The sequence below is a fragment of the Ptiloglossa arizonensis genome, chromosome 5 (assembly GCF_051014685.1).
Source record: "Ptiloglossa arizonensis isolate GNS036 chromosome 5, iyPtiAriz1_principal, whole genome shotgun sequence".
In the NCBI taxonomy this organism is placed as follows: domain Eukaryota; kingdom Metazoa; phylum Arthropoda; class Insecta; order Hymenoptera; family Colletidae; genus Ptiloglossa; species Ptiloglossa arizonensis.
This window is the reverse complement of record NC_135052.1, coordinates 24,941,359-24,967,540: the sequence shown is the minus strand read 5'-3', so window position 1 is coordinate 24,967,540 and position 26,182 is coordinate 24,941,359. Positions and strand designations below refer to the sequence as shown.

Sequence of the window (26,182 nt, the reverse complement as noted above, 5' to 3'; positions counted from 1 at the left end):
GTAGACAAAAATGTCTTCGTTTTGTTAAAAGAAATTAATATTTTTTATTTTGCTCAATTTTGTTTTTTGAATATTTCGAAGCTTTACCACCTTCTTAAATTCGAGTCATTCAAATGGTAAGAAATATTCAAGGTCACTTCCTCGATTTCATACGTCAGATTGCCTTTCTAACTCTGCTGGGATTTATGTGGATTTTAAGTCGTAATCAAGCATCGCTCATTCAGATCATGACTTCTCATTAGTCGAAACGATGAGACTCGAGAAAGATGAGTGGTTCAACGTGTTCGTTCGCAGGTTCACCCAAGCAGAGAGCTGGTGGCATCCGGGCAAAAAGCAGGCAGACACAGAAAAGCGCAACCGCACGTTCGCATATGGTCGACAGAGACTCTCCTCACCCTTTACGTGTTCGGGATGACTGAATTCCAGATGGGTGTCTCGGCGTTGGCGTTTTCGCAGCTGGTGAAGTATCGTGCACGCGACGTCTAAACTAGAGCCGGGACTGTTCGCATAATTTAGTACTCGAGTATTTTATAGGTATCCAAATAGTGTGAACAAGTGCAGGATTTTATAGATGTCCAAATGCTATGAACAAATAGAGCATTTTATGGGCATTCAAATACTATGAATAAATAAAGTATTTTGTAGGTATCCGGTTACATTGAATGGACTATTTTATAGATATCAAGTTACCTTGAATAGAGTATCTTATAAGTATCCGGTTACTTTGAATAGAGTATTTTATAGATATCAAGTTACTTTGAATAGGGTATCTTATAGGTATCCAGTTACTTTGAGTAGAGTATTTTATAGGTATCCAGTTACTTTGAGTAGAGTATTTTATAGGTATCCAAATACTATAAACAAATAAAGCATTTTATAGGCATTCAAATACTATGAATAAGTAGAGTATTTTATAGTTATTCGGTTACTTAGAGTAGAGTATTTTATAGGTACTCGGTTACTTTCAGTAGAATATTTTATAGGTATCCAATTACTTTGAGTAGATTATTTTGTAGGTACCCAATTACTTTGAATATGGTATTTTATAGCTATCCAACTACTATGAGTAAAGTATTCTATAGGTATCCAACTACTACGAATAAGTAGAGTATTTTATAAGTATCCAAATACTACCGATAAACCTAGAACATTAGTATTTGAATGAAAAAATATTTGCACTACACGAACAATATGAGCACCGTTAATATATTTAAATATTACATCGTGCCATCGGCAGATTCTTGGAAGATGATCGATAATATGCAAGTAAAAATACAGTCGCGTGTAAACGTATACAAATACTCCCGGCTCGTTCCCGTAACACGGTGTACATTAGTACTGTAGCAGAGGCATAAGATTGCGTGCGATGGTTTGTCACGATCTACCTGCTGCGCTCTCGATAATTCGATATCGAAAGTTCTAGTTTTTTTTTTTTTCATACAACGAACAGGTGCAAACCGTGCTTTTAGAAGTTTTACCATTTGCAAATATCACTTGAGTCATAATTCGTGTCACGCTATTCAAACACTACAATATTCAAATATTCCATCGAGGTATAAAATATTCGATTAGTATTCAATATACAGTGTGGACCATTTAAACGAGTACACTTAAACATCACCATTATTTATCATTTTATGAGAAAACTCTTCGGGACCAAGTTGTATCTTCCATAATAACAATACCGCGACAGTTATTTTTTTCCAAGGCCATTCTTTTGTTGAAATTCAAGGTCATCGATATTTTTTAATCGACCCTCTATATTTTTTTATATCCTTGTAGAATATAAAAGAAAACAATTCTAACGACCTCGTGAATCATATTGTCCCGATCTCGTAAAATTATAAGACGTTTAAGTGTTCCCGTTTAAGTGGTCCTCCCTTTACAAGAAAAAGTCGACCAGTCTTGGCCCTAGTCCACACGCAGAAGAAAAAAAATTACGTAACGTTTACACATGTTTTCTTACACCCAGAATGGGGGCAGTTATGTGTTGGCTGTCGACGCTGGAAGGGAAGCGATACTCTCTGTATGGCAGTGGCAGTGGGGCCATTTGCTGGGCAAAGTGGCGGTAAGTTATTTCTTCCTCTTCTATCGAAACGTCACCGAAATTTATGAATTTTCTCGCGACAGACTATGCAAGAAGACCTAACAGGCGCAGCGTTCCATCCCCTCGATGATAACCTCTTGATAACGCACGGTCGGGGACACCTGACCTTTTGGAACCGGAGGAAGGATGGTTTCTTTGAAAGGACAGACATCATCAAACCTGTAAGCACCAATGGAGTTAACATCATGTATACAGGGTGGGCCATTCGAACTTCGTTGCATATGAACGATAAAAATAGTTCAGAGCAACGACAGATTATTGGAAAAAATGTTAACATACAGAGTACCCAACTTCTCCCCCTTTGACTTTAATGTGCTTTTGCAGAATTATAGAACACGTAACACATTAAGTGTAGACACTCGATAATTGTAAATATACAAATAATTAATGTCAGGTACCATATAACTTGCACTATACACTGTAAATAACGCCAAGTTGAACCTGTACTCTACCATTCTGCAAAAGCAACATTTTTACAGATATATTTTTCAAACCTTATTTTCTTAAAAAATTCTTAAGCAACAAATACATTTATCAAATCTAAGTCTTTAAGAAAATACAGTTTCTTAAGACACAGGGGCTCACAGATAAATCCCTCAGACTTTATCCTTTAAGAGAATAGAGTTTCTTAAGACACAGGGGCTCACAGATAAATCCCTCAGACCTTATCCTTTAAGAGAATAGAGTTTCTTAAAACCTAAAATTGTGCAAGTGTACTTTGAAAACTCAATTCTTTGAACAAACTCGATTCTGTCAATCTTCTACGATACAAAATCCCCTTAAAGAAATTGGACGAATGCATCAACTACGATTTTTCGTTAAAGCCATCGCGTACGCACGTGACGAGTATTCAATTCGAACAAGATGGCGACGTGGTAACGGCAGACAGCGATGGTTTCATCACCGTTTACTCCGTGGACGCGGACGGCGCCTATTTCGTTCGAATGGAGTTCGAGGCGCACAACAAGGGTATCAGTTCGTTGGTTATGCTATCCGAGGGTACGTTGCTCTCAGGCGGTGAGAAAGATCGCAAGATCGCCGCGTGGGACTCGCTACAGAATTACAAACGCATCACCGACACGAAGGTACACGATTATTGTTACGCGCTTGTAAGCGGGGTGTACGCGATGTGGTCGTTCAAAGGAACGTTTTCCAGCTACCGGAAGCAGTGGGGGGTGTCCGTAGCATTTATCCGCAACGTCCAGGAAGAAACGACGGGAATATATACGTGGGCACCACGAGGAACAATATACTGGAAGGGTCTCTTCAGAGAAGATTCAATCAAGTGGTCTTCGGTCATGGTAGACAGTTGTGGGGTCTTGCGGTGCATCCTGACGACGAGGTGTTCGCCACAGCTGGACACGACAAGAACATTGCTCTCTGGCGAAGACACAAACTGTTGTGGACGACACAGGTAAAACTTGCAACCCTCCAAAATCATTCTAGTAGCACAAGTTGTCATTTGTAGTTGATTCTGGATCCTGGTTGCACTTGGGGTGCTCGAGGTTCTGTAAATCATAAAAATTATTTACTTTGTATTATAGTTTCTTCCTATTTGCTACTAATAATATTCCATTTTCTTTACTGGGTGAGAAAAATACTATTTTCTGATCGGTGACGTAAGCGTGACTTTGCTAACAATATATGGAACAATTTGACGGTTAGGGGTCTAAGAGTCTGCTCGATTTGCATACACAGTGAAACGAAAAGAGTGTCCCTATCTTCACGAGATGAAGAGATCGTGTGACTAATGATATAATTATTTCAAAATTGTTGATGCGTAAGAGATATGCTTAAGATGCATTCCACAATGCAAAGCACTTTGTACAAATCGTAGCACACTCTTGTTAGGTGGTCCAAGATACTCCAAAAGATTTTCTGAGATTGTTGTTGTAACGTTGTTCCTGTTTAATGGTTCTTCAGGTGGGTTTCGAGTGTATCTGCATAGCATTCCATCCGTTCGGAGTGGCTCTTGCTGCTGGATCCTCGGAGGGCCATCTTCTGGTTCTCGCAGCGGACACTGGCACAGCAGTAGCAACCCTCAGAGTTTGTGGATCACCTTTATCGTGCATTGGCTACAACCCAAGTAAGAAACCCCGTTAAAAGACCAATCAGGAGATACCTCGGGTCTGCCATGTCATTACCAAACCTTGCTCGACTATAAGCAAGTGATACTGCAATTAATACTAAATGTACAAATGCTTCTCTAAAGTATAAACAATACCTAGCTATTGGATGTACTTCCTGTAGAGATGTCTCTTGTACTCGTCACCAGAGGGCTGTCCAAACCATCCATTTCTCACACTGTCAATCCATTTGAGAGTCCTATAAATACACCTGTATATAGTTTAACAATTTAAAAATGACCCTTGTGATGAGAGAACTGAATACTTAATAGGTCTGGGTTAGATCAAACTAACCTAGACCTATGCAGACAGGGTGTTTCTATGGTATCAGTTAGAAGATTTTAACTTTTTGAAATATCAACGTGCTAGGTCAATTAATTCTCAAAACAAAAATAAAATATTAAAGACCTTATTCTTTGACGATACATCGATGCTTGCTCCAATCTTGCCTCTTTATACAACACCAAATGTCTCGATATCCAATCTTGTGTCCATCGTACTCAAGCCACTCCTTCGAGGGTCATTTTTAAATCGTCGAACTATACATTCCTCGTGAAACAGGAGTCCAATCCTTCTTCCCACAGCATTCCCTAGGTTCTACTAGCTGAATCAAAACGAAATACACCCTTTTCTTCTTCCTTTTGTAACTCTCTTCGTGTGTAGCCCATACGAGCCTGTCTTTGTTGAACAGCCGGTGAAATCGTGGCGATGGGGTCTCAGAACGGGAGCGTGTACCTCTTCAGAGTATCTAGAGATGGATTCTCGTACAAGAAGAGCAACAAGATACGCGGAACGCAGCCATTGGTCCAGCTCGATTGGAGCTCGGACAGCAGATTTCTTCAGACGGTCACGCAAGACTACGACCTAGTTTTCTGTAACGTTCTCACAGTTTTTAACGATTTTAACAGTATTTGTTTAACGTGTGCGGTGAACGTTACAGAGAGTATGCTTCGCAGGGGACGTGAAAGCGTTGTCCTCGGAGAAGAGTCCACTGGTGATGAAGGACGTGAAATGGTACACTCATAACTGCATGGTTGGCTACATGGTGTCTGGTGAGTAAGATTCTTCTCAACAATCTCTACATCAAAATGATGTCAAGATTCTTCTCGACAATCTTCACATCAAAGTGATGTCAAGATTCTTCTCAACAATCTTTACATTAAAGTGATGTTAAGATTCTTCTCAACAATCTTTACATTAAAGTGATGTTAAGATTCTTCTCAACAATCTTTACATCAAAGTGATATCTCTGGTATTGATCAAATGCTCGGTTTCAAGATCAGCAGTCATCCTTATATTTCATTCTCTGTCCTGTTCATCGATTTCTACGAATAATTCTCTATCCCTGCTTCACATATTGATCATTGGTGGTTCTGACTTTCTAACATTATGCGAGGCACTACTGTACACGTTACAAACTCGATGATACACATAGTAGTCTCTCCTACAGTGCACTTCTAAAGTAGCTTATAAAATACACAAATTTAGTGCTTTCGTATATTTAAAAAAAAATTACAAAGCATGTAGAGGATAATATAAATGAACAATTTCGAGCTTTTTCCAAAGAAAACAAGCATAAATAAACGGTTCAGAAAATGTTCCTTACGTGATAGTAAATTGTTCTATGTAACTTCACAAAGAGGAAGACCACCTATCGAAAAAGAGACCATTCTTTGGGAATTTTTTCCAGGGACACGAAAAATCTGACACAAATCTTTCGCACATGTATCAAAAGTACATTCTTCCAATAATATTTCAGCCAAGTATCGTTCCAAAATCTTAACGCGTATAGAAACTACAAGCGTCCTCCTACCACATTGCCCCAACAACCTACCCCAGACCTAACCCAGACCTACCCAAACAGAAGAAGTCAGATTCCTCCGTTGCTAATAATCAGAATTGCCTAAAATTAGTATTTCTGGAAAGCGTAATGTCGCTGTACTAAAATCCAAAAGACTGTTTCTCCTTGATATCCTACAAAGATTGCCAGATCATATATAATCCTCTCAAACTTGTTCAATTCGCAGGAATGTGGAACAATCGTTATTATCCACTGACGACGGTGCTGACCACGTCGAGTAGGTCAGCTGCACACGACATGCTGGTCAGTGGCGACGCGGAGGGCTACCTGAGACTCTTCAGGTATCCGTGTACAAGCGCCAAGGCGGAATACGTCGAGGAGAAGGTGTACAGCTCCCTGGTGGCTTGCGCCAGGTTTCTTTACAACGATCAGAACGTGGTCACTGTCGGTGGAACCGACGCCGCGCTCATGCTTTGGGAATTGGTCGACGAATAGGCGGCAGAACACGCCGTAGACCGACTGTTCGACTATTTTGCATTATTTCGTGGGTCCGGATCCGGACCATCGGTTCGTCAGCTCGCGACGATTCGCTCGCGAGACTATTTTTAATACCGATAACAAGCAAACGAACGTGTTTATCTTATCGTTACCTTGGATACCATTCGGTAACGCTCGTTCTGCGTTTCGTTTTGACGAACGAATTTCACGATCTCGGGAAACACCCGATTGGGATTTTCGAGAACGTACCGTAACCGGGGTACTAGAAACCGATTTACGAGCGCTGGGAACCGGTTTTCGCGCGGTTGTTGTAGCACTGCACTTTGCGTCGGTGCATTGTCACGAGGACACGGGACACTTTTTTGATAGTTCTCGAGCCGATTTCGTACGGTGAGCCGAGCGTTTGTCCCCTGAAGCCGATGAGAGCGGTCGGGATGATCGTCGGATGAGGTGATTGACGTTTCGAACGAAGGGGAGATCGGATCTGTTGACGAGTACTGTATCGTATCGATGAATCCACGTGCTGGAGACACTGTAAAAGAGATTTTTCGGTTATTATAGACCAGAGAAGTTGATCAACGTAGCAAATATACGATAAATGTTTTTCTTAGTGGGAGATTAACCTGTTACGCACTCGACTCTGGATCTTGATCGGTGGATCTTAAACAAAGCGTTGGTGATTAATGTTGATGCTTGGAGAAGCTTATTTCCACAAACAATTTGACATTACGCAACGATCGATACAATTGTTTATTGACAATCGCGATGCGAAATATTTTGTCTGGTAATATTGTTCCAGGTGTTCGAATTAACGACGGTACCGTGTATGTGAACATTTTCGTGGAACAACTCTGTGCCATTTTTTCGGTTAAATTTTTACATATATTTACAGGCAATATGATATACTGCAATTGTTGCAAAATCTTACAGAATCTTACAAAATCTTTTTCCTATCGCTCGTTAATTCGAGAAAATTACTTTCGCTCCAAAGGTACATCGATTGTTAAAAATCGAACGACCGTTTTCAAATTAATTTTTATCAACGGTCAAATGTTTTTTTTTTGTTGAATTTTCCACCAATAGAAGATCGATGCACAACGTTAACAAATTGAAAACTTCCGACGAGAGGTCAGAGTCGAGATCTCAATTTTTACGAAAATTGTAAAACGGTTGTAACCAGGTCGCTGATAAATTATAACAAAACGACGACTCTCGGTGCAACATCTTGTATCTTTCGTAACGCTTCAGGGGTCGAAGATCCGATTAGCGACGAAAATAACCGAGGAGGAAGAGGATCTTGTCTTCCCCCACCCCCTACCCCACCCCTCTCGATCGTTTCGTCGCGCCACTTCTCTAACGTACACATCCAAAAGATAACGACCGATACCGATAACGTTATCGCGCTACAACGTTGCAATACACGCGCTAAAATAAGCGTAACGACAAACAATACGAAATAGCCACACGCGTCACGTGCGCGTGCCCGTAGAAATAATGAGTAATCAACGTGCACGTTCAGGAGCGTGCAATCGGGGCGCTGGCGCCCCTTGGTAGACCTTAAGCGACGAAAATAGACGTGAACGGACGGGAGGCAGGAAATACTCGAAACAAAAACGGAAAATAGGAGAAGAAAAAAAATGAAAAAAAAAAAAAGAAAACGCACCACCCGCCGTTACGGGCACGACGGTTGAAAATTGTTCGCTCTTCGTTGTTTCGAAGATTTTAGATAATGCTGTTGCGGGTCAACGCGCCTACTCCGTCGGCCCTCCCTTGTACGCGAACACTCGTTTCGTCTAGAAATGGAAAAAAAAAGAAATGAAAAAAATAACAAACGGAAGGGTATAGTGTATACAGAGTTCACGCGATTATATTATTATATGATAAATGAATAAATATATACGTGTAGTCGTAGCATGCAAACGATGACACGAGGATTTGTCCGTTGTTAGCCATTAAGCACGGGATCGCCACTGCCAAGGCATCGAGTTCGAAATTTCATCACGCGGTCCGCGTGGATTTCCAAAACTAATTTTCCCTGCGCGAGCTGCGTCTCCGCGGTCGAGGCGAGATCAATTGGCTGGCCAAGGTCGCGCCCCACCACCGCTGCAGCCTGGCCAGTGCGCGCGCACGACCGGCCAATAGGCGGGGCCGCCGCGTTCCCCCACTTTCACCTCGCGGAGTGGGGGTAGCTGTCCCCGGTGGCCCGCTGCGGGCCCAGTCGATCGCGCACCGACCGCTCAGTCGACACGTGCAACTACTGGAACTCTTTTTTACGTTCTACGCTGTAATTTTGTAAACGAGAAGCAGTACGAAAAGTTACTTATCGATAATCGATACCGAAGCTCGACCGTAAACACGTATGATCCCTTTGACGACTTTTTTCACCACGCGTTCGTACGTTCGCGGACAATTTATTATTAAGTCATTTGCATCATCCAACTTCCATTTAGCTCGTGTAGCTCGGGAGGTGTACGGAGAACATTTGTTTTTCTTTTTCCTTTTTTATTTTGGAGAGAGAGAGAAAGAAATTGTAGTAGAGAAAATTTATGGTCGCTTGGTAAAAAAATTGAACATTGTAGACGTGTATTGTTGATGCAAATGGATTAATGTGCTACGTGACAGATTGTGATTATGTCGACGTGTCACGATCGCAGGCAGGACTGAATTTTGGTCTACGATGCGCTCTGAAAAAAAAAAAATACGAAAAGGATTCAAACAATCCCTCCCGTAATCTTTAGCGTGAAGTCGTAACAGTGTAGAGAAGCTATCTTACTACAATAAATTCTGCACATTAGATACACGATGATCTCATACTTGCCACCGATCTTTCCCCATCCGAAAATGATGATTCAAAAGTGGTGTCACGAAATGTACAAGCTCAAGATGGAAGAAAAAATATTCCTCTTGATGTCAAAGTGTAAAGTACACTTGTATTTGATGACAATTTCTGCAACACTGCTATTGAAACACCTTGTGCATTCGCACTGCTCCAAATAATAATTATTGGGTTGTTCGAAAAGTCATTTTGTTTTTTTTTTTTTTGTGAAAATAAAACACGATTTTTTCAGAGTATATAAACATTTTATTAAATTACATATTCTCCATTTTGGAAAACTAATGACTCTTCGAACAAACCAATATATCGTCTTCTAAATTAATTGAGAATTTCTTTCATTTTCGAACTAGTTAAGTGGATCGTCCTCTATTTTTAACATCGTACTAACATTTACTCTATTTCCAACATCGTAGTAATATTTAACGGAAAATTCAGCACGTTACTATGTACTTCCAAAATCTCTCCGACTTTGATGACCGATAATATTAATCACAGCCAAGGGTGTACTAATACATTTACCGAATATTTAACTTACGTCAGAGGTTCTAGGCCAACTGAAACATAGGATTATTTGAACAGGTGATTCTCTCCTCGTGAACAGTGTCTGCGTAGGGTGCAACTTGTCAGCTGGTGCTACTAAAATTGTGCATAGTTTAATGAGCGATGAGATTATTTAACCGGACGACGCACTAATTACCTTGATCCATATACGTAACTTTATAATGACTCACAATTACCTTAATGGACGCTCGCGCGCAGGCAAATGAAACACGGTTGGTGACTCAAAGCGATTCTTTATTATTAATCTGATCTCTTACACTATGAGTGTTCCTGGTAAGCGTCTAAGTGGTTCATCTTGTTCTCGTTCTCTCAAACACAACATGGAAAAATGATTGCGCCCGGAGTCGATTTGTGCTATTTTGGCGTCGCTCTCTCGACCGCCTACTCGTACTCTTCTTTCCTCCTCTCAAACATATTCCATCGATTAGGACAAACAACCGAGCATTTGAGGAATAAAATTAAAACGGTTGCGTTTCCTGTTTAGCATTTACAGTGCGCGAAAAATTCTAAAGGAAGAAACAGCTCCGATTGGCGGATAAAAACCACGTATGCTGAAACAGTCTCTTAAACGTTATTGCTTGGATCGGTAGAGACGCTGGATCGAGAAGAGAAGCAACTGACCTCGTGTATCACGGCCAATCGGGTCAGTTGTCACTTCTCCTTCGATTCTCGCGTTCTGACGCGCTCGGTAGTAACCGATAACCGATTCGTTAACAGTTTCGGTGTCGTCGCTGCATTGTAACAAAGAAGGCGTGCTAACACGGTAACCACTCGTTAAAACGTCGCACTTGTCCCTCGATAAAACGTCGCGTACGTCCCTCGTTAAAACACACCGAATCGTATCCGCGGTTTACACGAACTTCGTAACAATACAATCGTCAATGTGTCAACAAACGCGGTCTAAAAATTTCATTTACAACTAGATTTCTCGTTGCATCTTCGTGAGAGCGTCGTCGGTGGTTCGGGGAGACGTTCGTCGTGAAAATATACGTGGTAAGTTTTTCAAAAATGACTCGAATAATCTCTGATTAAAAATAGTCCGAGCGAGAGATCGCGACTGATTCTCATCGCGAGTATCCCGGCCGATTCGTTGACGACCCTCTCACGAATCCCTTTTCGGAAGGGATCTGACACTGTTCGTTTTAACGAGGTGTTACTGCGCCCTCGAACGCGGATTAACGACGAGAAAAATCAACAAGAACGATAAATCAACGATCGCAACAGAATAATGGCGCACAATACACACTCTGAACGGAAACGGTTTCCAGGCGCGATGGAGAATTTCGAATCGTGAGGAACATTCTCCGTGTTCACTCGAGCAAACAAGTGACCGTCGCTGTGATTTATTCCGTTCTTTCTTCGTGATGCGTACAGACTAGATAATACGACAAGGAAAGCCGCCTGTTTTGTCTTTCCCTCCTCTGTTCTTTCTCCGAGGAACTTTTTTTCCAAAATCGCGAGTACAACGTTTAAAAATCCTCTCAATTTCCATTTCTCTCTATCTCCATCTCTCTCTCGCTCTCTATCCACGCACGAGTCACAGCTGCGTAACGAACGATGGTTCCACGATACAATAATACTTTCGGCAAACTCCAACGTCTCGTGTCCGGATCGTTTTTCTCACTCGCCGGCAAACAAACTCGAGGATCTCGGTTTCTTCACGTTTTCCTTTCTCTCTCAATCTCTCTATAAATAAATAACAACTATATGAAACAATACGCTCGGGTCCTCTAAAATTACAGAAATTTACAGGTCTACAGTCTACAAGTCTCCGACCGATAGATTCGCTTTTCTATACAATACTCTTACGCTCTCGTTCGTCGCATTCTCTCCCGCTCTCTTCTTTCCACGCTGTCGAACGAAAGTATAGAAAAAGAAAAAAAAAAAAAAAAGAAAAAAGAATGACAATGTCGGACCTCCCTTTTGCTCCGGTTCTGACGGACGACGATGGTCAAGGTGAACCAATTTAGTTGAACCAATTTGTACGTGGGATCAACGATTCAACGGCGAAGAAGTAGACAATGTCCTCGTCGTCTGTAGCTGCGAGTACCGTAATGCCTTGAAAGATGCTCGGGGTCCGCCAACCATCGAACTCGCGCATCGCCACCCCCACCCTATCACCCAACCAACCCCCACCAATTCGTAATTCGAGGAACAGCTCGGAGCGGGCGGTCCCTCGGACTGTCTGCGTCCGGCAATCGAGAACCGACAAGACACGCGGCAAGACGAAGTCATCCACTAATAAAAAATGAACACGCAATATCGTGACATGAATTTTTGCACAATTTGTTAGTTAACGCGTCGCCGAGATGGGTCCCCGGATGAAAACCATAATTTCGCACCGACACCGTGACGAGTTCGCGATCTCGTCTCGGTTCGGGCTTGGAACGACAGTGACCTTGATTCACGGTTCAAGGTCGCGGCGACTGGGCCCGTTTTTCATCCGGGAAACATCTCCGATTCGTCGACATCGACCTCGTGAATGTACAATGAATATAGATATAAAAAATTTACATTTCAATTAACGGACGAAATTTGATCCCGCGCGCATGCCCGATTGCTCTCGGATGCGTGTCACATCAGGCTGGGTCTCGCCGATCGATGCTCCGTGTCTCGTTCGTTCCTCGTGTGTGCGTCGTTCCGCTCGAGCCCGCTCCGAAATTAAAAAACCGGTTGATCCCTAGAACACAAACGGTGTCGAACCTTGAAAGATGTTCATCGCTCGTTCCGCGCGCTGTGAGCATTTTTCGAGGTATTGCTGTATCGTTGTTCCTCGTCTCTTCCCGGTACCGATGAACGATGGAGTCCACGAACGATGAAGTTCCACTGGGTGTCTTCTGTACAGGATGGATGATCGTGGCGACGACGCGAGCGCATCGTTCGTAACCCCGAGTTCTTCGTTTTCTCGTTGTCGCGTCGTTTCTCGCGCGTCCCTTGTCTCCTTTCTTTTTTCGTTCTACATCGAAGGACACGGTAAAGCCGAAAAGAGATCGGTCTTCCGCGAACTGACTCGGCGAATACAGTTAGGTGGGGGGCGGAGGAGGCGTGTCGGACGTGCTGGAGCAGAAAATACAAAACGCTCTCGATTAGGCACGAGTACTTAGAATTTGTTTCGCTCACAAGCTTGCCCTTCGTTTCACACCGGGCAGAGCCGTGACGTACACACTGTCGTCAGCTTCATCATGCTACATAAAGCGATACAATTTCTATCGTGTGCGGTACAATTGGTTTACATTTCTTTTTTATTCCTTCTGTTTGGCGTTTAGTGTCTCCGACGGAGCATCACGTTGCATCACACGAACACACGTAGCCGGACTAACCTCAACTGGTCGCCGAATGGCCACCGAAGTGTATCGTTCCCGCGTTGACGTACGGCTACCCCCTCCTAAACGACACCGTAACTCGTGGCGGAAGATATTGGCCGTCGTTGAGCCACGTCCTTCGCATCCCCACTCCGTGGCTCCTCCCACTTCTCGTTCGCTCGAGGTTTCCATCGCTCGCCGTTGTCGCTCGAGACGAGAGAGTGTGCGCCGCCGGGTGACCAGTTGATTTTATTCCGACTACGATCTCCCTTTTACTCGAGATCGATTCCCAGACGTGCCGATACAAATACACTGAAACTCTCACCAGGTATTCTAAAGGGACGACTAACCGTTTTACTCAACGTAACTCGGTGTCAACTAAAAATCTTAAAAAAGAATAAAGAAACGAAACGAACAAAAGGAACTACGTTCTGTAACGATAACCGAAATCTAGAAACGAGAAAACGTCGCGGTAAAGAATCTCTTTCGTCCATTCGTGTAAAAACAATACGCATCGATAGAGTTCGTTTCGTCTAACGATATCGTTGCCGTTGGTCATCACCTACGACGCAACGTTTTAAAAGTGTGATCGCAAATGTGTGGTGTCCGTTACCAAGATTTGTGAACGATTCTTTCACGAACGCTTCTTCTCGCCCATCGTACAGAGGAAAGACAATCAATTCTTGGGACGTTGACGTGAAAATCAGCGAATAGAAGGGTAGATAGAAAAAAAAAGAACAAAAAAGGGGATTGGCCAAATAACTGGATTATCCAAACAGCACGGGTCTGTTTGGCAGCACCGCTTGTTTTCTACGCAGAGAGCGTCGAGAAAATTGTTTACGTGTTATCCGAGGTTAATTCGCAGCGCTGCGTCTCTGTTTGTTCTTCGTTGCACGGACTCCTCGATCCGTTCTTCTGCTCCCTCTGTTCCTCGGTCCTTGAATTTGGTACCTCCTTCACGGAATTTACACAACTCGAAACTTTCTCATTGGTGTTACTTAAACCGTCGACCACCGATCGAATCTTTGATTCGTTGCTATCCAATTGTTGCTCCTCCTCCAACCTGCTTTCGCTTTCGTTTACGGAAACCGGTTCGCTGGATGTTTCCTTCTCCTTGGTTTCCAACGTTCTTCTTCCTTCTCCCTCGCTGACAGTTCTGGACGCAGAACTCTCCTCTTGTCTTTTGACCTTTTTCGCATCTACGTTGCAAACATCGTCCGATGCTGTCTCCATGCTTCGTTTCCGGGACGCAGGATTCTCTATCGTCGATTCGTTGCTTCGTTGATTGATCTGTTTGTTCGACGCGTCCTGGTTCTCCGACTCCATTTTCTCGCTTTCGATGCTGACGTCCAAGTAACACATTTTTGACGCGTCCGGTGGTTGACTGTCGTTGTTGTACCCAGGCGTGTCGTAACACGGTGTCGCGCTAGGCGCGTAAACGTTTTCCAGCTGTTCGTATTGGCTCATGCACTCGCTGCTCTGGTGGCTGATCTCCGACATGTTTCCCTCCTTAACGTCATCTTTCTGGAACAGTTTCTGCTCGTACTCCCTGCGCTCCATTTTTCTTCTCACTTCGTCCGTTCGCTCTTGTCGATTCGATGTACTCGCTTCGGAATTGTCCGTACTTTCCTGCGATGATCCAGGTTTCGTGAACAAGTGAATTGGTCGCTGAAAGCCTTTCGACGGATGCGGAGGAATCGAGAGAACCTCGCACTTGGAGAAACCAACTTCGGGAGACAGTAAGTATTGCGTAAAGTTGTGTGGTCGAAACTCAATACTCTGGTAATTTTTATATATTCGTTCCTGAAATGCGGGAACGGATTAATATGTTTTCTAAACGTAGCGATAAATATACTTTAAGAATTTTACGATACATACTGTAAGACTCTTTTTCTTATTGTAACTGCTCCAACCTTGAGGTTCCAACACCAAGACTCCACCTGGACGTAACTGCGCATATATGCGTTTGAAAGCCTGCTTGAGACCCGCGTCGCCGAAATTTAAGTGTATCCACTTGGTGATCGACAAACACAAAATCGTGTCAAACTGTGGTTGTTCTGTACACAAAAGAGCATCGTCCTCCAGCACGTAATTACCCTGCAAATAAAAATATTTAGATTTTCTAAACTTTGAATGCTCTATAGATTGTACGTTATTTCTAATTTGATACCGTACCTGCACAAAAGTGACATTATGAGGAAAACCTTTATGATTCTTATTCTTTGTGAAACCTGGAACATCAACTGGTCCATAATTGATTGGCATAGATATTGGAAAGAAATTTACGTCTTGCTGATCACTGTCTCTGTTACCAGCAGGAGACTGTACATAATTGACATAGCGTTTAATATTTTTCCGAGCAATGTTGATGAGTGTTCGATCAATGTCGATACCAGTTACACTGCAAGCAGAGAAATCTCTTGCAACGGACAGAGTAATATGGCCAATATTGCACCCAATGTCAAGAACATCTTTTCCAATAAATAATTCTTTGCGTTGTGCAAATACTGTCAGTCTTGTATCCAGTTCTTGCTGAAAATTACGATACCCATAGTACCTGTTGTAGTTGCCATATTGATAACGTGCATCTTTCTCTCTGAAATTTGGCATTGTTTGTTTCTTTTTTTTATCTTGACTAGGCCGATGTTGCGGTCTAGGTTTCCATGCTCCAGGTTGAGGAATGACAGGGCTTACAATTTTATCTTTGACATCGACTTTCCATAACCTTTTATCCTTCGGTTCTTCTAAACCTTTCAAACGCAATTTATTTTTATCCTTTTGTGGACTCTCAGGTTTGGGTTCCTTAGGCTGAATGACTGGTGGCGAATGTAACAATACCTGCTGTTGTTCGGTCTCAACATTTTCTGCTGTACTTTGCTCCATGGGTTCAGTAATATCAGTTGCAACACAATCTTTAGTTTTGGTTTCGGCTGGATCGCTTGCATCATCTTTCCCAGAACTTGAAGATGCTCGTTTTTTCTTCCTATTTCTACGTTTTGAACCCTTTTTTGTGGGGGAAATAAGTTGCTTCTCATATTCGTCATTGTCATTACAGTTGCATAGATTTAAAGGATCACAGATATTTGGAGGTATAATTACTTCGATAACTTCTTTTTTGTGCTTAGGTGTTGGAAGGGGGCTAGACTTAGGTGTAACAGCATTCATGGCTCTATTTATTTCTTCGTCTTGCATACTGTTTAAATTCAATGGATCACATATATTCCCACCAAGTAGAAACTTTGTTGGTGGAATAATGGCACCTTCCTTCTTTCTGCGTTTGTACGGTGGAAAAAATTTACCGTTGCTGGAGAAACTCTGTAATCGTTTGCGTCCAAACTTAAAATGACGACTATCTTCATGCTTGTGCTTCTTATGAGAAGAATTGAATGTTTTCCTTGATTTCTCATTTTCCTTCTTATTGATATGACCCACTTTGGTGGGACGATCAACTTGTGCAGACGACATTTTGTAGAATCTGGGAAAGAAGGAAAATCAACTATAAAGGCAATTTACATCTAGATTCACAAGTAACTCGTATAATAATAAATAACTGTTAAAAAAAAACCGGCGTGAATATTCAATTTCAATTGCTGAATATCGCAAAAAAGGTTTGAATTATATTCCCAAAACGTCACACAAATAAATCCTACGCGTCAAACGAATAATTCAGAAGCAAAGTCTTGAGTTGACATAACTTAAACGTTATCGAACACACAATGTACGAAATATTATGTAGGAATATACGTTACGCTTCACTTTTAAATTAGTACGTTTTATTACAAGCAAGCGTTGAGATTGCATTATCACGTAGGTGGGTAACACATAAATATTTTCCCGTGTTACTTTCGTCATTTTAAAAACAATAATTTTTCACGAGTAAACCAATCGTTTGTCCCGCGAAGTCTTTACGATCACGAACACTCGGAGTTCTACGTAAATTTATCGTTCCCGCGATCGCGCATGCGCAGATTATGGTTTATGCGTTCTGTAAACGGATGGTCGCCAATGTCTAGAGTTTTCGTCCCGTATTTCTTTCTTTAAATGCCACGCTAAGTGAACAAACTTACCTTCGTACGTTTTATAGACGACTTTGATCTCACCTCGACGTACTTCTCACTCGCATTAAGCACAAAAATATACGTTTGACACAAGATACGTGGCGCAGCCAGCTCAGAACCTTCGTTGTGCGCCCATCAACGATGGCGAATAGCTGCTTCGCTTGCCTCGCTCAAACTCCATTTTCTATGTGGACACCCGAAAAGCCGAGCGCGGCTTCGGCAATTTTCGGCCGTAAAACAGAATTTGATCGAGCAAGAGCGATTTTCCAAGCAACGTGTAAACACGAAATTATTAAAAAGTTGCGAAAATCTTGATAACAAGACTGTTAAAATACCAAGATCGCAACACAGAAATATAACATGTCTTGGTTGGCGATTTATATAGCTGTATACAGGGTGTTCGTGTTATTGGTGCCGAACATTTTTCTCGTAAATACATCGAACCGAAACTCTAAACTAATATTTCTGACAACACTCATAAAAATATTATTTTCTAACAATATGTATTGTTATTATACGAGTATTTTAATCTTGAAATACAATTATGTCATTCGACTACAAATAAGGATGATGTTCTTGAATCATTTAATACATTATTTACATATTTATTTAACTCTTGACTATTTGAATTATTCAAGTACAATATATATGCATATACCTTCATACGTATCGAATGTTAATAGAAATTATGTAAGCCATTTTTAATTCCTGACCAGTATCACCATGACATATCTGAGATGTTATTTTTAAAATTATTATCGACTCAAATGCAAAATATCCTACGAGTTTGCATTGTCACTTATATTGAACCAACGTGAAAAATTTGGCACTTATAAAATATATATACATATAACTATTACAGCGTTCGTGAATTCATAAGAAACGTAATCATTGCATTACTGAACGAACAACGAATCAGATTAAAATTGCAAAAACGCAATGTCGATTGGTCAATCACAGCTTTGGCGGCAATTACAACATTTTAAAAGAATGCCGACAACCGTTGCATTTAATTTCTTTTTGTATATAGTAATCGTATAATAAATTTGAATAAGAATGAATAAATTAAAGTACTCAATCATTAGTGTTAGCGTTGTAAATTTTAAATTCGTTTTTAAACGACACACTTTATTCGTTCGTCGTTTGTTATAAGATCTAAACTCTCATTGGTTCGCGTTGCTTTGCAACGAACGCCGTGCGAAATGTTGTGAGGACCCCGTTACAGACGCGGCGGGTTTCTCGTTCACTCGGATAATTTTACTCTTTCCGCGGACGCGATTTTTTTTTCCGCAACAAAATTACACTGTTCTTACCTTCGAAGAGACGCTGTTAAACTTTTTCTTGCGCAGTGTTATTTTTCGCGACGTAGTAAAAGAATAATTAAGTGTTCCCCTTTTCTGTCATTTTTTTTTTTCGTTTTACCCATTTATGCAAACATCAGATCGAATTTCAATTAGGCAAACTCGGCAAACTCGAAGCAATATGCAGCGTAAAAATTTTCTATTCAAACGACCGGACTTCAATGAACAAATCGGTGATCAACAAACTTCGAAGATGTTGTTTAGAAAATCGGAATTCAAACAAGTGGAATTATGTAAGGTACCCACAAATTTGTCCCCACAGGTATTACGAAACGACAAAATAATTATTTTCAAGCCTTAGGTAATTCTCATTAATGTATTACGGACGTAGAAATAAATGTACGTTTGTGCTTATCGTTTCAGTTCAACTCATTCAGTAGACATCTGTTTGAGGAAAATACGAACGATTTGTCATTTTTTACGACGCCACCGATGAACAAAAAATCCATTGCGACGCCACAGGCGCCAGTAAAGAATAAAAAGCAGTCTAAGAAGGTAGATTTGAAACCGAAAAGATTGCAGTTCACTGAAGAAGAATTGGACGCTTCCAGCGCCGCGGATAGCGGCATATGCGTTACATCTGACCAATCGAGCAATGCGTTGTTTTGTAAACAACAGACAAATAAACGTAACAAACTCGAATCCACACAAAAACAGATACGTACATTACATACTAGAGTAGACAAAATTAAAATACAGGTGAACGACAAAGAGAACGATAGAAATATCGTAGAAAATAGGTCTGAAAGCATATCAGACACCAGCAAAAATATAGCACAAGTATCGTCCTTAGGTAGGTGTACACGAAACGATAAAAAATGCATACCCACGTCGAGAACAAAAGATATTGATGCCAAAGATAAATTGACTCATTTTCGTGTATAACAGTATATGTTAGCTGTTAATTTAATTATATAAGTATGTTACCTCTAAGAAAAAGATTGTAATAAGATTGTATAATATAATGCTAGTTTATGAAGCAATAGATTTGTAACGAGTAAAATTTGTGCAAACTTCAAGCTTATCAGATGTTTTACTTTAGATTTATTATATAGCTGACATGAAATTTTGTTTGCTCTTTAGTATTTAATCCAACTGCTGAAGTTTTGTCTCAATGCAACAATAATTTTTCCTGGAGAAACAAACTATACTGGCTACAGAATCGAAGAGACGTTGGTCTTTGGATTGAATGCTGCAGAAAGAACTGTAAAAAATGGAGATATGTCAATGAGTATCATGATCCATTGGATGTACCCAAAATATGGTATTGCGAGATGAATTCTGGTCAGTTTTTATAGATTTTCGTTTAGAATTTTATCTACATACATGTACTTAACCCAATCATTTAATTTTACAGATAAGTCAATAGCATCTTGTGATATACCGGAGAAACTTATACCACCAGTCATAGAGTCAGATTTGATTGAAAATGCTTATAATGCTGGTAGCATTGTGTGGGCTTACATTCATGGCTTTCCATGGTGGCCTGGAATAATTAACGATAGTCCTGAAACTTTCACTTATTATGTATTACCTAAAAATTGTCAACAACCTGTAAGTGTTACATTTTTCTTTTGCATTTATAGCTATACTTAATTATATCTTGTATAAAATAATAAAATATGTACGATTTGTAGAAGAGGTATTATATTACATTTTTTAATGAAGAAAAGTGTGAATGTGCCTGGGTCCATAAACGAAACATTAAACCATTTGCAACAAATAAATATAGCAAACTTATTAAAAAGGTATTTAATTTTGTTTAACAGTCCATTATTTTTATCATGAAAAACAATAACTTTTATTGCAGACAATATATCATGGAATTAATTATAAAAACTCTTTAGAAAGAGCATATGAAGTGGCCTCGAGTGCTCTGCCATTGTCAATCTTAGAAAGATTACAAAAATTCAGTTACGTTGCACAGTATCAAAAGTTTTACGATATTAATAACAATTCAAACGAGTCAACTATTGAAAACACTGAAGTGCAAATGAGTACAAATTCTGACGATGAAATATCCCCTAGTTATCCTACAAAAGATTATCTTAGATTAAAAGATTATTATTCAAGAGTACTATCTGAAAAACAAAATACTTAATTAATCTTGTGATCAAAAATTAGTATTTATATTAATTTTAATTACGCAATATGATTTTCACTTGGTACATTTATTTTCACAAATCATAAGTATAAGTAATATTTGACTTTTCGTGTATTATGATTATTCATAACTACATACGTTAATATACGCTTAACGTCATACAGGAATACATCGAGACACTCGTATGAAACTAGTTGATAAGTCTTACTGTTTACTTTTATTATTTTGTGTACGTATAGAGAATCGTATATCAAAAATAATGTACTACATAATCGACCGAGTACTTACCGACTGATTGCAATTTGAATCTTTTAGTTACATTGACTTTCCGTACGAGTGTAGCACTAGTACGACAGAAAATTACGAATCTTTTTACCAAAAACTTTGTGATAATTAAAAAGTATTTCGTAAATTTCTGTCTAAATTACAAATAAAGACTTTTGCAATCAAATATTTCTATATTCATAATTTACATTTGAAAAAATTATTAAAAGATACATAATTCATACTATTTGCGTTACTAACGAAATGCAATTTGGGTTAATCGTTATGTAAAAAAAAAGTCAGCAGAAAAAGAAATAAACAGTGTTGGTTTTTTTAATACGATATCATAGGTCCTGTACAAGTTTTTGTAATATCCTAGAGTTTCTAGTACTATATTTAGTAGCCAGGTTATCGATAAGCTTCGCTCAGGTCATAAAATAAGAGATTATTTAGAAGAGATGATAGTTATCCATTTTAGAGGATAATAAATCGATCGTATATTTGTACATTGAACCTCTTTGTCGGCTGAGCTTCTTGTGCGTTTTAATTTATCATTTTCAAATATTTCAACTACAGTTTTTATAATTGTAGCGGAATCGGTAACAGCTGATCGATCGTTAATACATTGAAACATCATAAAAAGAATCTTATTGGATCCAGAGATAAAGTTAGTTCAATTAAAGTTTTTGATACATGAATCGATTCGTAATCAATTTGGGAACACTTGCAAAGCGAAAAAATGGTTATCTCTTGTTCTTTTTTGAGTAATAAATTTCGATGACGTATCGTATTTTGATCCATGTAATTAAGACCACTTGTCAACGCCGATTACCCTGTGAGAATTATCACGATAGAAACGAATTCCGGTGGATCATCGTCGTACAGCTGTACATTGTAATTAAGAACGAAACGTTCGGAACAGGTCTGGTCGGTACAACGCATTGGCTGATGCTGGTTACCGATGCAACGTTTCTTAGGTGACGCCGCCATTCGATCCAGAATGTTTCTCCGAGCGGAAATCGAACGTACATAAACGCTTGTAAATCGGCATGTTAATGTGGCGCAAAGTTCGGTGAGGTCGTCGGGTCGACGTGACGTCAGCGGATACGGAGACCCTCGATGTGGTGAACTGCGACAATATTTGCGTGTTTCAAGCACGCGTGTGATATATTCGTGGCCAATATATCAGCTCGCGACAGCGATTTTCGTCGTTTGTCACCGAACTTTGGTGGAAACAAGTTTACGCGAATATAAAGCAATCGATTCTCTTTGCAATTTCTCGGTTACTTCGTTCGAGTTATTAGTGAACAATGCATACAGATTGTCTGGGTTAGGTATAATAGATGTTCAGTGTTTTGTAACATGTTTGGAACGATGGTCGTTTGATTGCAAATTTTTACCTGTTTCTAACAATGAATTTTATAGATACTTAAAGGTATGCAGTGATTCTTCATGTAACGAGCGTATTCAATATAATTAAATTGGGATATATAATTGATAAGATTGAAATATATTTTAGGTTACTTTGCGGTAATGACCTAAAATCTCGCAACATAGTATACTTCGTGATAATGATAAGTAATATTATGTAATACTCTAAAAATATCGCATTTATATATTCTTACAAGATATTAAATACAATTCTCATTAACATTTTTTATACGCGATAGTATGCTCTATCGAAACGGTAGATTACTCAATGCATTGTTGCAGGGAAGAATTTTTTGTCTGTTGATCGAAACAGTGGAAGAAACGCAAACGGTGGAACTAAATAAATTTGAATGGATATGGTCGAGATGGGCTGTCGGTTCTTCCGATGACCCGTGGTCCACTCTGATCCTTCGCAGTTAACACTCCCCTCCGCGGTTGGCCCCAGAAAAAAAGAAAAAAGGAAAACGATAACCCCAGATACCGAGGCGGGCGCATACGTGCTTGTTATCGTTCTCGTAATAGTCGAACGATCGTGTTGCTAACCGAGTACTCGGGTTATCTGGCTTGTTTGTCCTTCGTACAATTTTGTTACGTTTCTTCGCGCTTTTCCACGCTCGTCCCTCAGCAGGATCGATCATTATTTCACAACCATAATCAACGATAATTGCTGATCGTTATCTTTTTCTGTTTCCTTTATTGGTTAGATAAACGTAGAAAAAAATTGACTTTTTATCGCGAGTAACAGTAGCTTCAACAATTGACAATTTTCTTCCATTAAAAATCATGAAATTTTTTAATTGTTTTTTGTCCAGTATAATAAGTTTTATCATTTTTCAAAGCAAATATTTTAAACAAATCTTTAGATCTCCTTAGACACGAAGTTTAACCGTTCGATGGAAGAGTTCGTACTCGAAGAAGTTATCGGGAAAGAACCTGTTACTTAGACTCTGGAAATAACCACACACGGGGCGAATAACGAGGATTGTACATACCGAAACTATTTTAGTGAATCTCGGGGGCCGCGTGTATCCGTCGAAACGGAGGTTCGTATATATTTTTAATGCGCCCTACGTGGCTGCGCCACTGCCACAAGAAATAACTGGGAAAACGTTGAACCCGCCACGTGGAAATTCTATTTCTTTTGCGCCTTAATTGCGCCTTCGAGCGGTCCCGTGCACACAAAAATCCCTTTTGAATAACATTTTGCTCGATTACCGAACTGTCAAAGACTCGCGGGATATCCATGCTGACCGAGCGTTGTTTGAGGTTATACCGCCAACTACCTGATAATTTCTATTAACAACGAAAAAGAAAAGATGTTTCGTACGTTACGAGACCAATATTAATTCGTTTGTCATTCTCACGGGATGATTTCTCGCGGGGTTTTCATGCTGACCGAGCGTGTTGAGGTTATGCCGCCAAGTACCTGACAATCTGTATTGAAGATAAGAGAAAAGGTATTTTATACGTTACGAGAGCAATATTAATTCGTTTATCATTTTCACGGGATGATTATTCCGGAAGTGCGATATAGTTCAAAGGCGAAAGAACACATAGGCCACGCCTAGGTATAAACCGAGCGAAATACATGCAACACTATAGGTAGAAAGGTCGAGTCAGGATATAATTCTCTATCCCAGTCCTCCGTCCTTTTTTTTTTTACCATCGACCCAATACGCCGCTCCCATGTTTGTCAACGACGTACGCCCCCATTGTTACACGGTTCCTAACCGACCGTGCTGCCACGAAACGATTAAACGGTACGTTCGGCTTTTCAGTTGCGAGGGGCCCCGAAGATACAGCCAGCATGCGTTTACGACCAATAAATGTCTCTTTTACGAGTAAACGTCCCGCATCTAGACACCGGTATTCGTGGCCGACGAGGAAACGCGTTTCAATACGCGACAACGCTCATTAACGGTAATTAAAATGGCCCGTCCGTTACGCTATCGTTTCGCGACGATCACTCGTTTGGAATTGATTTAAGCGCTCCGTGAAGGAACAGACCGTGACCAATAAATCGAATTCATCGTTTATAAAATGTTACCTCCGTTTTATAGATCGTCCGTACCTCTTCCCCCGGACGATTATCCGGAATTTTATTCGCACGGTTAATGGAAAATTCGCAACGCTACTCGAACACCGTGTTGCGATATTCTCCGCGAAGGTTTGCGCAACGAAATTTTCGAGCGAGCATTGGCCACGGTGCAGCTAAGCCTTTTTACATTCTTTTCGAATCTTATGAATAATTGATAAGAAGTTAGGGTTGTCATTCGTTCCGTTTTCGGTTTTATAGACGGGACAAAATCAACCGGTCAAGACTCAAGGACACATTCTATTTTTCATACTATTTTTACGCCATGTGAGCGAAGTCACACTGTCTCTGTTTCGACGACAGAGAGCGCATGCTCGCGAGATTTACGCGACGGACGAAAGTTACGGTGGCGGGGTGGGGCAATCAAACAGCGTATGGTGGGGGGGGGGGGGGGGGGTGTGATTCTCGGTGACCTCGAGTCGACAGTTGACTTTGTACCGACTATAGTGATCGACGCGTCAATTTTTACGAAATTGGATATCAACAGAAACGACTCAACTCCTGGAACGAGTTTTTTCTAACCTTTATTCAACTCTTTTCTATCGTACACCGTGTAAATGCTTCAAGACCGAGAGAGTTCTTCTCGCAGAAATTATAAGCTAGGTTGTACGCTTTAAAATGTCTTTTCGTAATTCATCTCACAGATAAAGTAATATAAATAAACTTCCCTAGCGCGCAAAAGATTAACTCGTATTTGTTTTATTTGTTGGTACACTATTTCTTATTACAGGTTAGAAATTCGTTCTTTTTCCCAAATAGGTAAATAGGTTTCTTGGCATTAAAAAGTGCGGGTAACACGAGAGTACCGACCGGGGACATGCGTTTACACGAACCTGAACGTAGCAAGACCTTTGAACTATACGGGGTGTGTAGCCGTTTCAGGGTAATGTTTCACGGTCCGTGGTTTCACGAGTGCGATATGCGAAAGAATCTGAGACCGACGTTTCGCTGCACCGCTGGATCGTTCCTAAATGTGTCTCTGAAATGCGTCTCGGTGAGGTCCTCCTCTAAATGCGACTTAACGACCCACCGCGAGGAACGAGGAGAACGGGGAACGACCTGCACGGATTCGGGCGCGGTCAATGCCGTCTAGATGCTCGCTATTACTATCCGGACCGCCTGGTATTTTCGTCATGGCCTACTAATACACTCCGCAAATTCTCGCCCTACCACGGGGCCACTGTTCGACGATGACGTGGTCAAGGAAATATGCCGATCGCGGGCCGTGTCACTGGCCGTGATGGCCAATTCCTTCCCCCTTCTTTTCCTTCTTTTTATTCCTTGAAAACGAGCCAACCTAACCCCGCTGCATCCTCGCGTCTCGGTTCCTGAAGCGGTCAGGAGAGGATCAGCAAAAGGGAAAACGAGAATGCGCGGAGTTTCTACTCGATTTAGGTTGCCCGTCCTTTGGCTACCGTCCGCGAGCCGTCTAGAATTCTTCTTGTAGTTATCTTTTAGAAATTTCGAAGTGAAACCAGTCAGAATAAATTCCTGCGCCTAGGAAGACGCCGCGTATACACACTACGCGGCACGCAAAAATACCGTTCCACTACCACGATTGCACGGAACGTGTCGCGAGAGGAAACCGTCCTTTCCAAGCACGTGTAAGCGAAGCACACACGCGCACACTCGTTCGTC

At 40.8% G+C, this 26,182-nt stretch overlaps 3 protein-coding genes and 4 long non-coding RNA genes across 14 annotated transcripts in view; 3 read left to right on the top strand and 4 right to left on the bottom strand.

The window, feature by feature from the left end:
* Positions 1-9,324, top strand: part of Dcx-emap (Doublecortin-domain-containing echinoderm-microtubule-associated protein) — a 47,823-nt gene extending 38,499 nt beyond the window's left edge. For both annotated transcript variants that reach the window (XM_076311766.1, XM_076311768.1), the window contains exons 6-14: positions 295-459; positions 1,973-2,068; positions 2,131-2,268; positions 2,932-3,192; positions 3,264-3,521; positions 4,031-4,193; positions 4,925-5,107; positions 5,190-5,285; positions 6,261-9,324. In XM_076311766.1, the coding sequence (XP_076167881.1) occupies positions 295-459; positions 1,973-2,068; positions 2,131-2,268; positions 2,932-3,192; positions 3,264-3,521; positions 4,031-4,193; positions 4,925-5,107; positions 5,190-5,285; positions 6,261-6,529 (1,629 nt within the window). In that variant the 3' untranslated portion in view covers positions 6,530-9,324. The remainder of the gene's footprint in view (positions 1-294; positions 460-1,972; positions 2,069-2,130; positions 2,269-2,931; positions 3,193-3,263; positions 3,522-4,030; positions 4,194-4,924; positions 5,108-5,189; positions 5,286-6,260) is intronic.
* On the bottom strand, positions 4-8,878 carry LOC143146988 (uncharacterized). 2 transcript variants are annotated; one of them, XR_012992142.1, is made up of 9 exons: positions 8,433-8,878; positions 8,196-8,325; positions 7,156-7,192; positions 4,642-7,064; positions 4,332-4,432; positions 3,268-4,182; positions 1,967-2,266; positions 691-854; positions 4-582 (listed from the first exon to the last, which is right to left on the bottom strand). It is a non-coding gene; the product is annotated as an uncharacterized LOC143146988 (long non-coding RNA). The 2 variants fall into 2 exon arrangements; XR_012992143.1 differs by lacking the exons at positions 8,196-8,325; positions 8,433-8,878 and having other exon boundaries at positions 7,167-7,824.
* Positions 9,325-10,146: 822 nt separating the features above from the next.
* On the bottom strand, positions 10,147-12,033 carry LOC143146930 (uncharacterized). The gene is made up of 2 exons (XR_012992118.1): positions 11,846-12,033; positions 10,147-11,615 (listed from the first exon to the last, which is right to left on the bottom strand). It is a non-coding gene; the product is annotated as an uncharacterized LOC143146930 (long non-coding RNA).
* Positions 12,034-12,044: 11 nt separating this feature from the next.
* On the bottom strand, positions 12,045-17,696 carry LOC143146927 (7SK snRNA methylphosphate capping enzyme). Of its 4 annotated transcripts, XR_012992117.1 has the most exons (6): positions 17,299-17,696; positions 15,407-16,706; positions 15,110-15,328; positions 13,250-15,034; positions 12,444-12,986; positions 12,045-12,167 (listed from the first exon to the last, which is right to left on the bottom strand). XR_012992117.1 is itself a non-coding variant. In XM_076311689.1 (4 exons), the coding sequence occupies exons 2-4, from the start codon at positions 16,694-16,696 to the stop codon at positions 14,069-14,071; spliced, it is 2,475 nt and encodes an 824-aa protein (XP_076167804.1). In that variant the 5' UTR covers positions 16,697-16,706; positions 17,299-17,696; the 3' UTR covers positions 12,259-14,068. The 4 variants fall into 4 exon arrangements, 1 of the variants encoding a protein (XP_076167804.1); XR_012992115.1 differs by having other exon boundaries at positions 12,444-15,034; XR_012992116.1 differs by lacking the exon at positions 17,299-17,696 and adding an exon at positions 17,002-17,020 and having other exon boundaries at positions 12,444-15,034.
* Positions 17,697-18,465: 769 nt separating this feature from the next.
* Positions 18,466-20,934, bottom strand: LOC143146931 (uncharacterized). The gene is made up of 3 exons (XR_012992119.1): positions 20,893-20,934; positions 19,977-20,136; positions 18,466-19,854 (listed from the first exon to the last, which is right to left on the bottom strand). It is a non-coding gene; the product is annotated as an uncharacterized LOC143146931 (long non-coding RNA).
* LOC143146928 (uncharacterized) lies at positions 18,514-21,126 on the top strand. 2 transcript variants are annotated; one of them, XM_076311691.1, is made up of 6 exons: positions 18,514-18,888; positions 19,014-19,443; positions 19,734-19,934; positions 20,008-20,204; positions 20,288-20,398; positions 20,461-21,126. In XM_076311691.1, the coding sequence occupies exons 1-6, from the start codon at positions 18,718-18,720 to the stop codon at positions 20,749-20,751; spliced, it is 1,401 nt and encodes a 466-aa protein (XP_076167806.1). In that variant the 5' UTR covers positions 18,514-18,717; the 3' UTR covers positions 20,752-21,126. The 2 variants fall into 2 exon arrangements, with proteins under 2 accessions (XP_076167806.1, XP_076167805.1); XM_076311690.1 differs by having other exon boundaries at positions 18,514-18,912.
* A 1,049-nt stretch (positions 21,127-22,175) lies between these two features.
* LOC143146980 (uncharacterized) lies at positions 22,176-24,866 on the top strand. Of its 2 annotated transcripts, XR_012992137.1 has the most exons (4): positions 22,177-22,453; positions 22,538-23,492; positions 24,228-24,369; positions 24,510-24,866. It is a non-coding gene; the product is annotated as an uncharacterized LOC143146980 (long non-coding RNA). The 2 variants fall into 2 exon arrangements; XR_012992136.1 differs by lacking the exon at positions 24,510-24,866 and having other exon boundaries at positions 22,176-22,453; positions 24,228-24,495.
* The last annotated feature ends 1,316 nt before the right edge of the window (positions 24,867-26,182 follow it).

Excerpts from the sequence above, each read along its gene's own strand:
- LOC143146927 (XM_076311689.1), bottom strand. The coding sequence starts at position 16,696 with ATGTCGTCTGCACAAGTTGATCGTCCCACCAAAGTGGGTCATATCAAT. Across the intron at positions 15,329-15,406 it reads ATAATGTCACTTTTGTGCAG|GGTAATTACGTGCTGGAGGA; the intron begins GTACGGTATCAA and ends TTTTATTTGCAG. Across the intron at positions 15,035-15,109 it reads ATAAGAAAAAGAGTCTTACA|GAACGAATATATAAAAATTA; the intron begins GTATGTATCGTA and ends CCCGCATTTCAG.
- LOC143146928 (XM_076311690.1), top strand. The coding sequence starts at position 18,718 with ATGCAAACATCAGATCGAATTTCAATTAGGCAAACTCGGCAAACTCGA. Across the intron at positions 19,444-19,733 it reads AGCACAAGTATCGTCCTTAG|TATTTAATCCAACTGCTGAA; the intron begins GTAGGTGTACAC and ends TTTGCTCTTTAG. Across the intron at positions 20,399-20,460 it reads ATAGCAAACTTATTAAAAAG|ACAATATATCATGGAATTAA; the intron begins GTATTTAATTTT and ends CTTTTATTGCAG.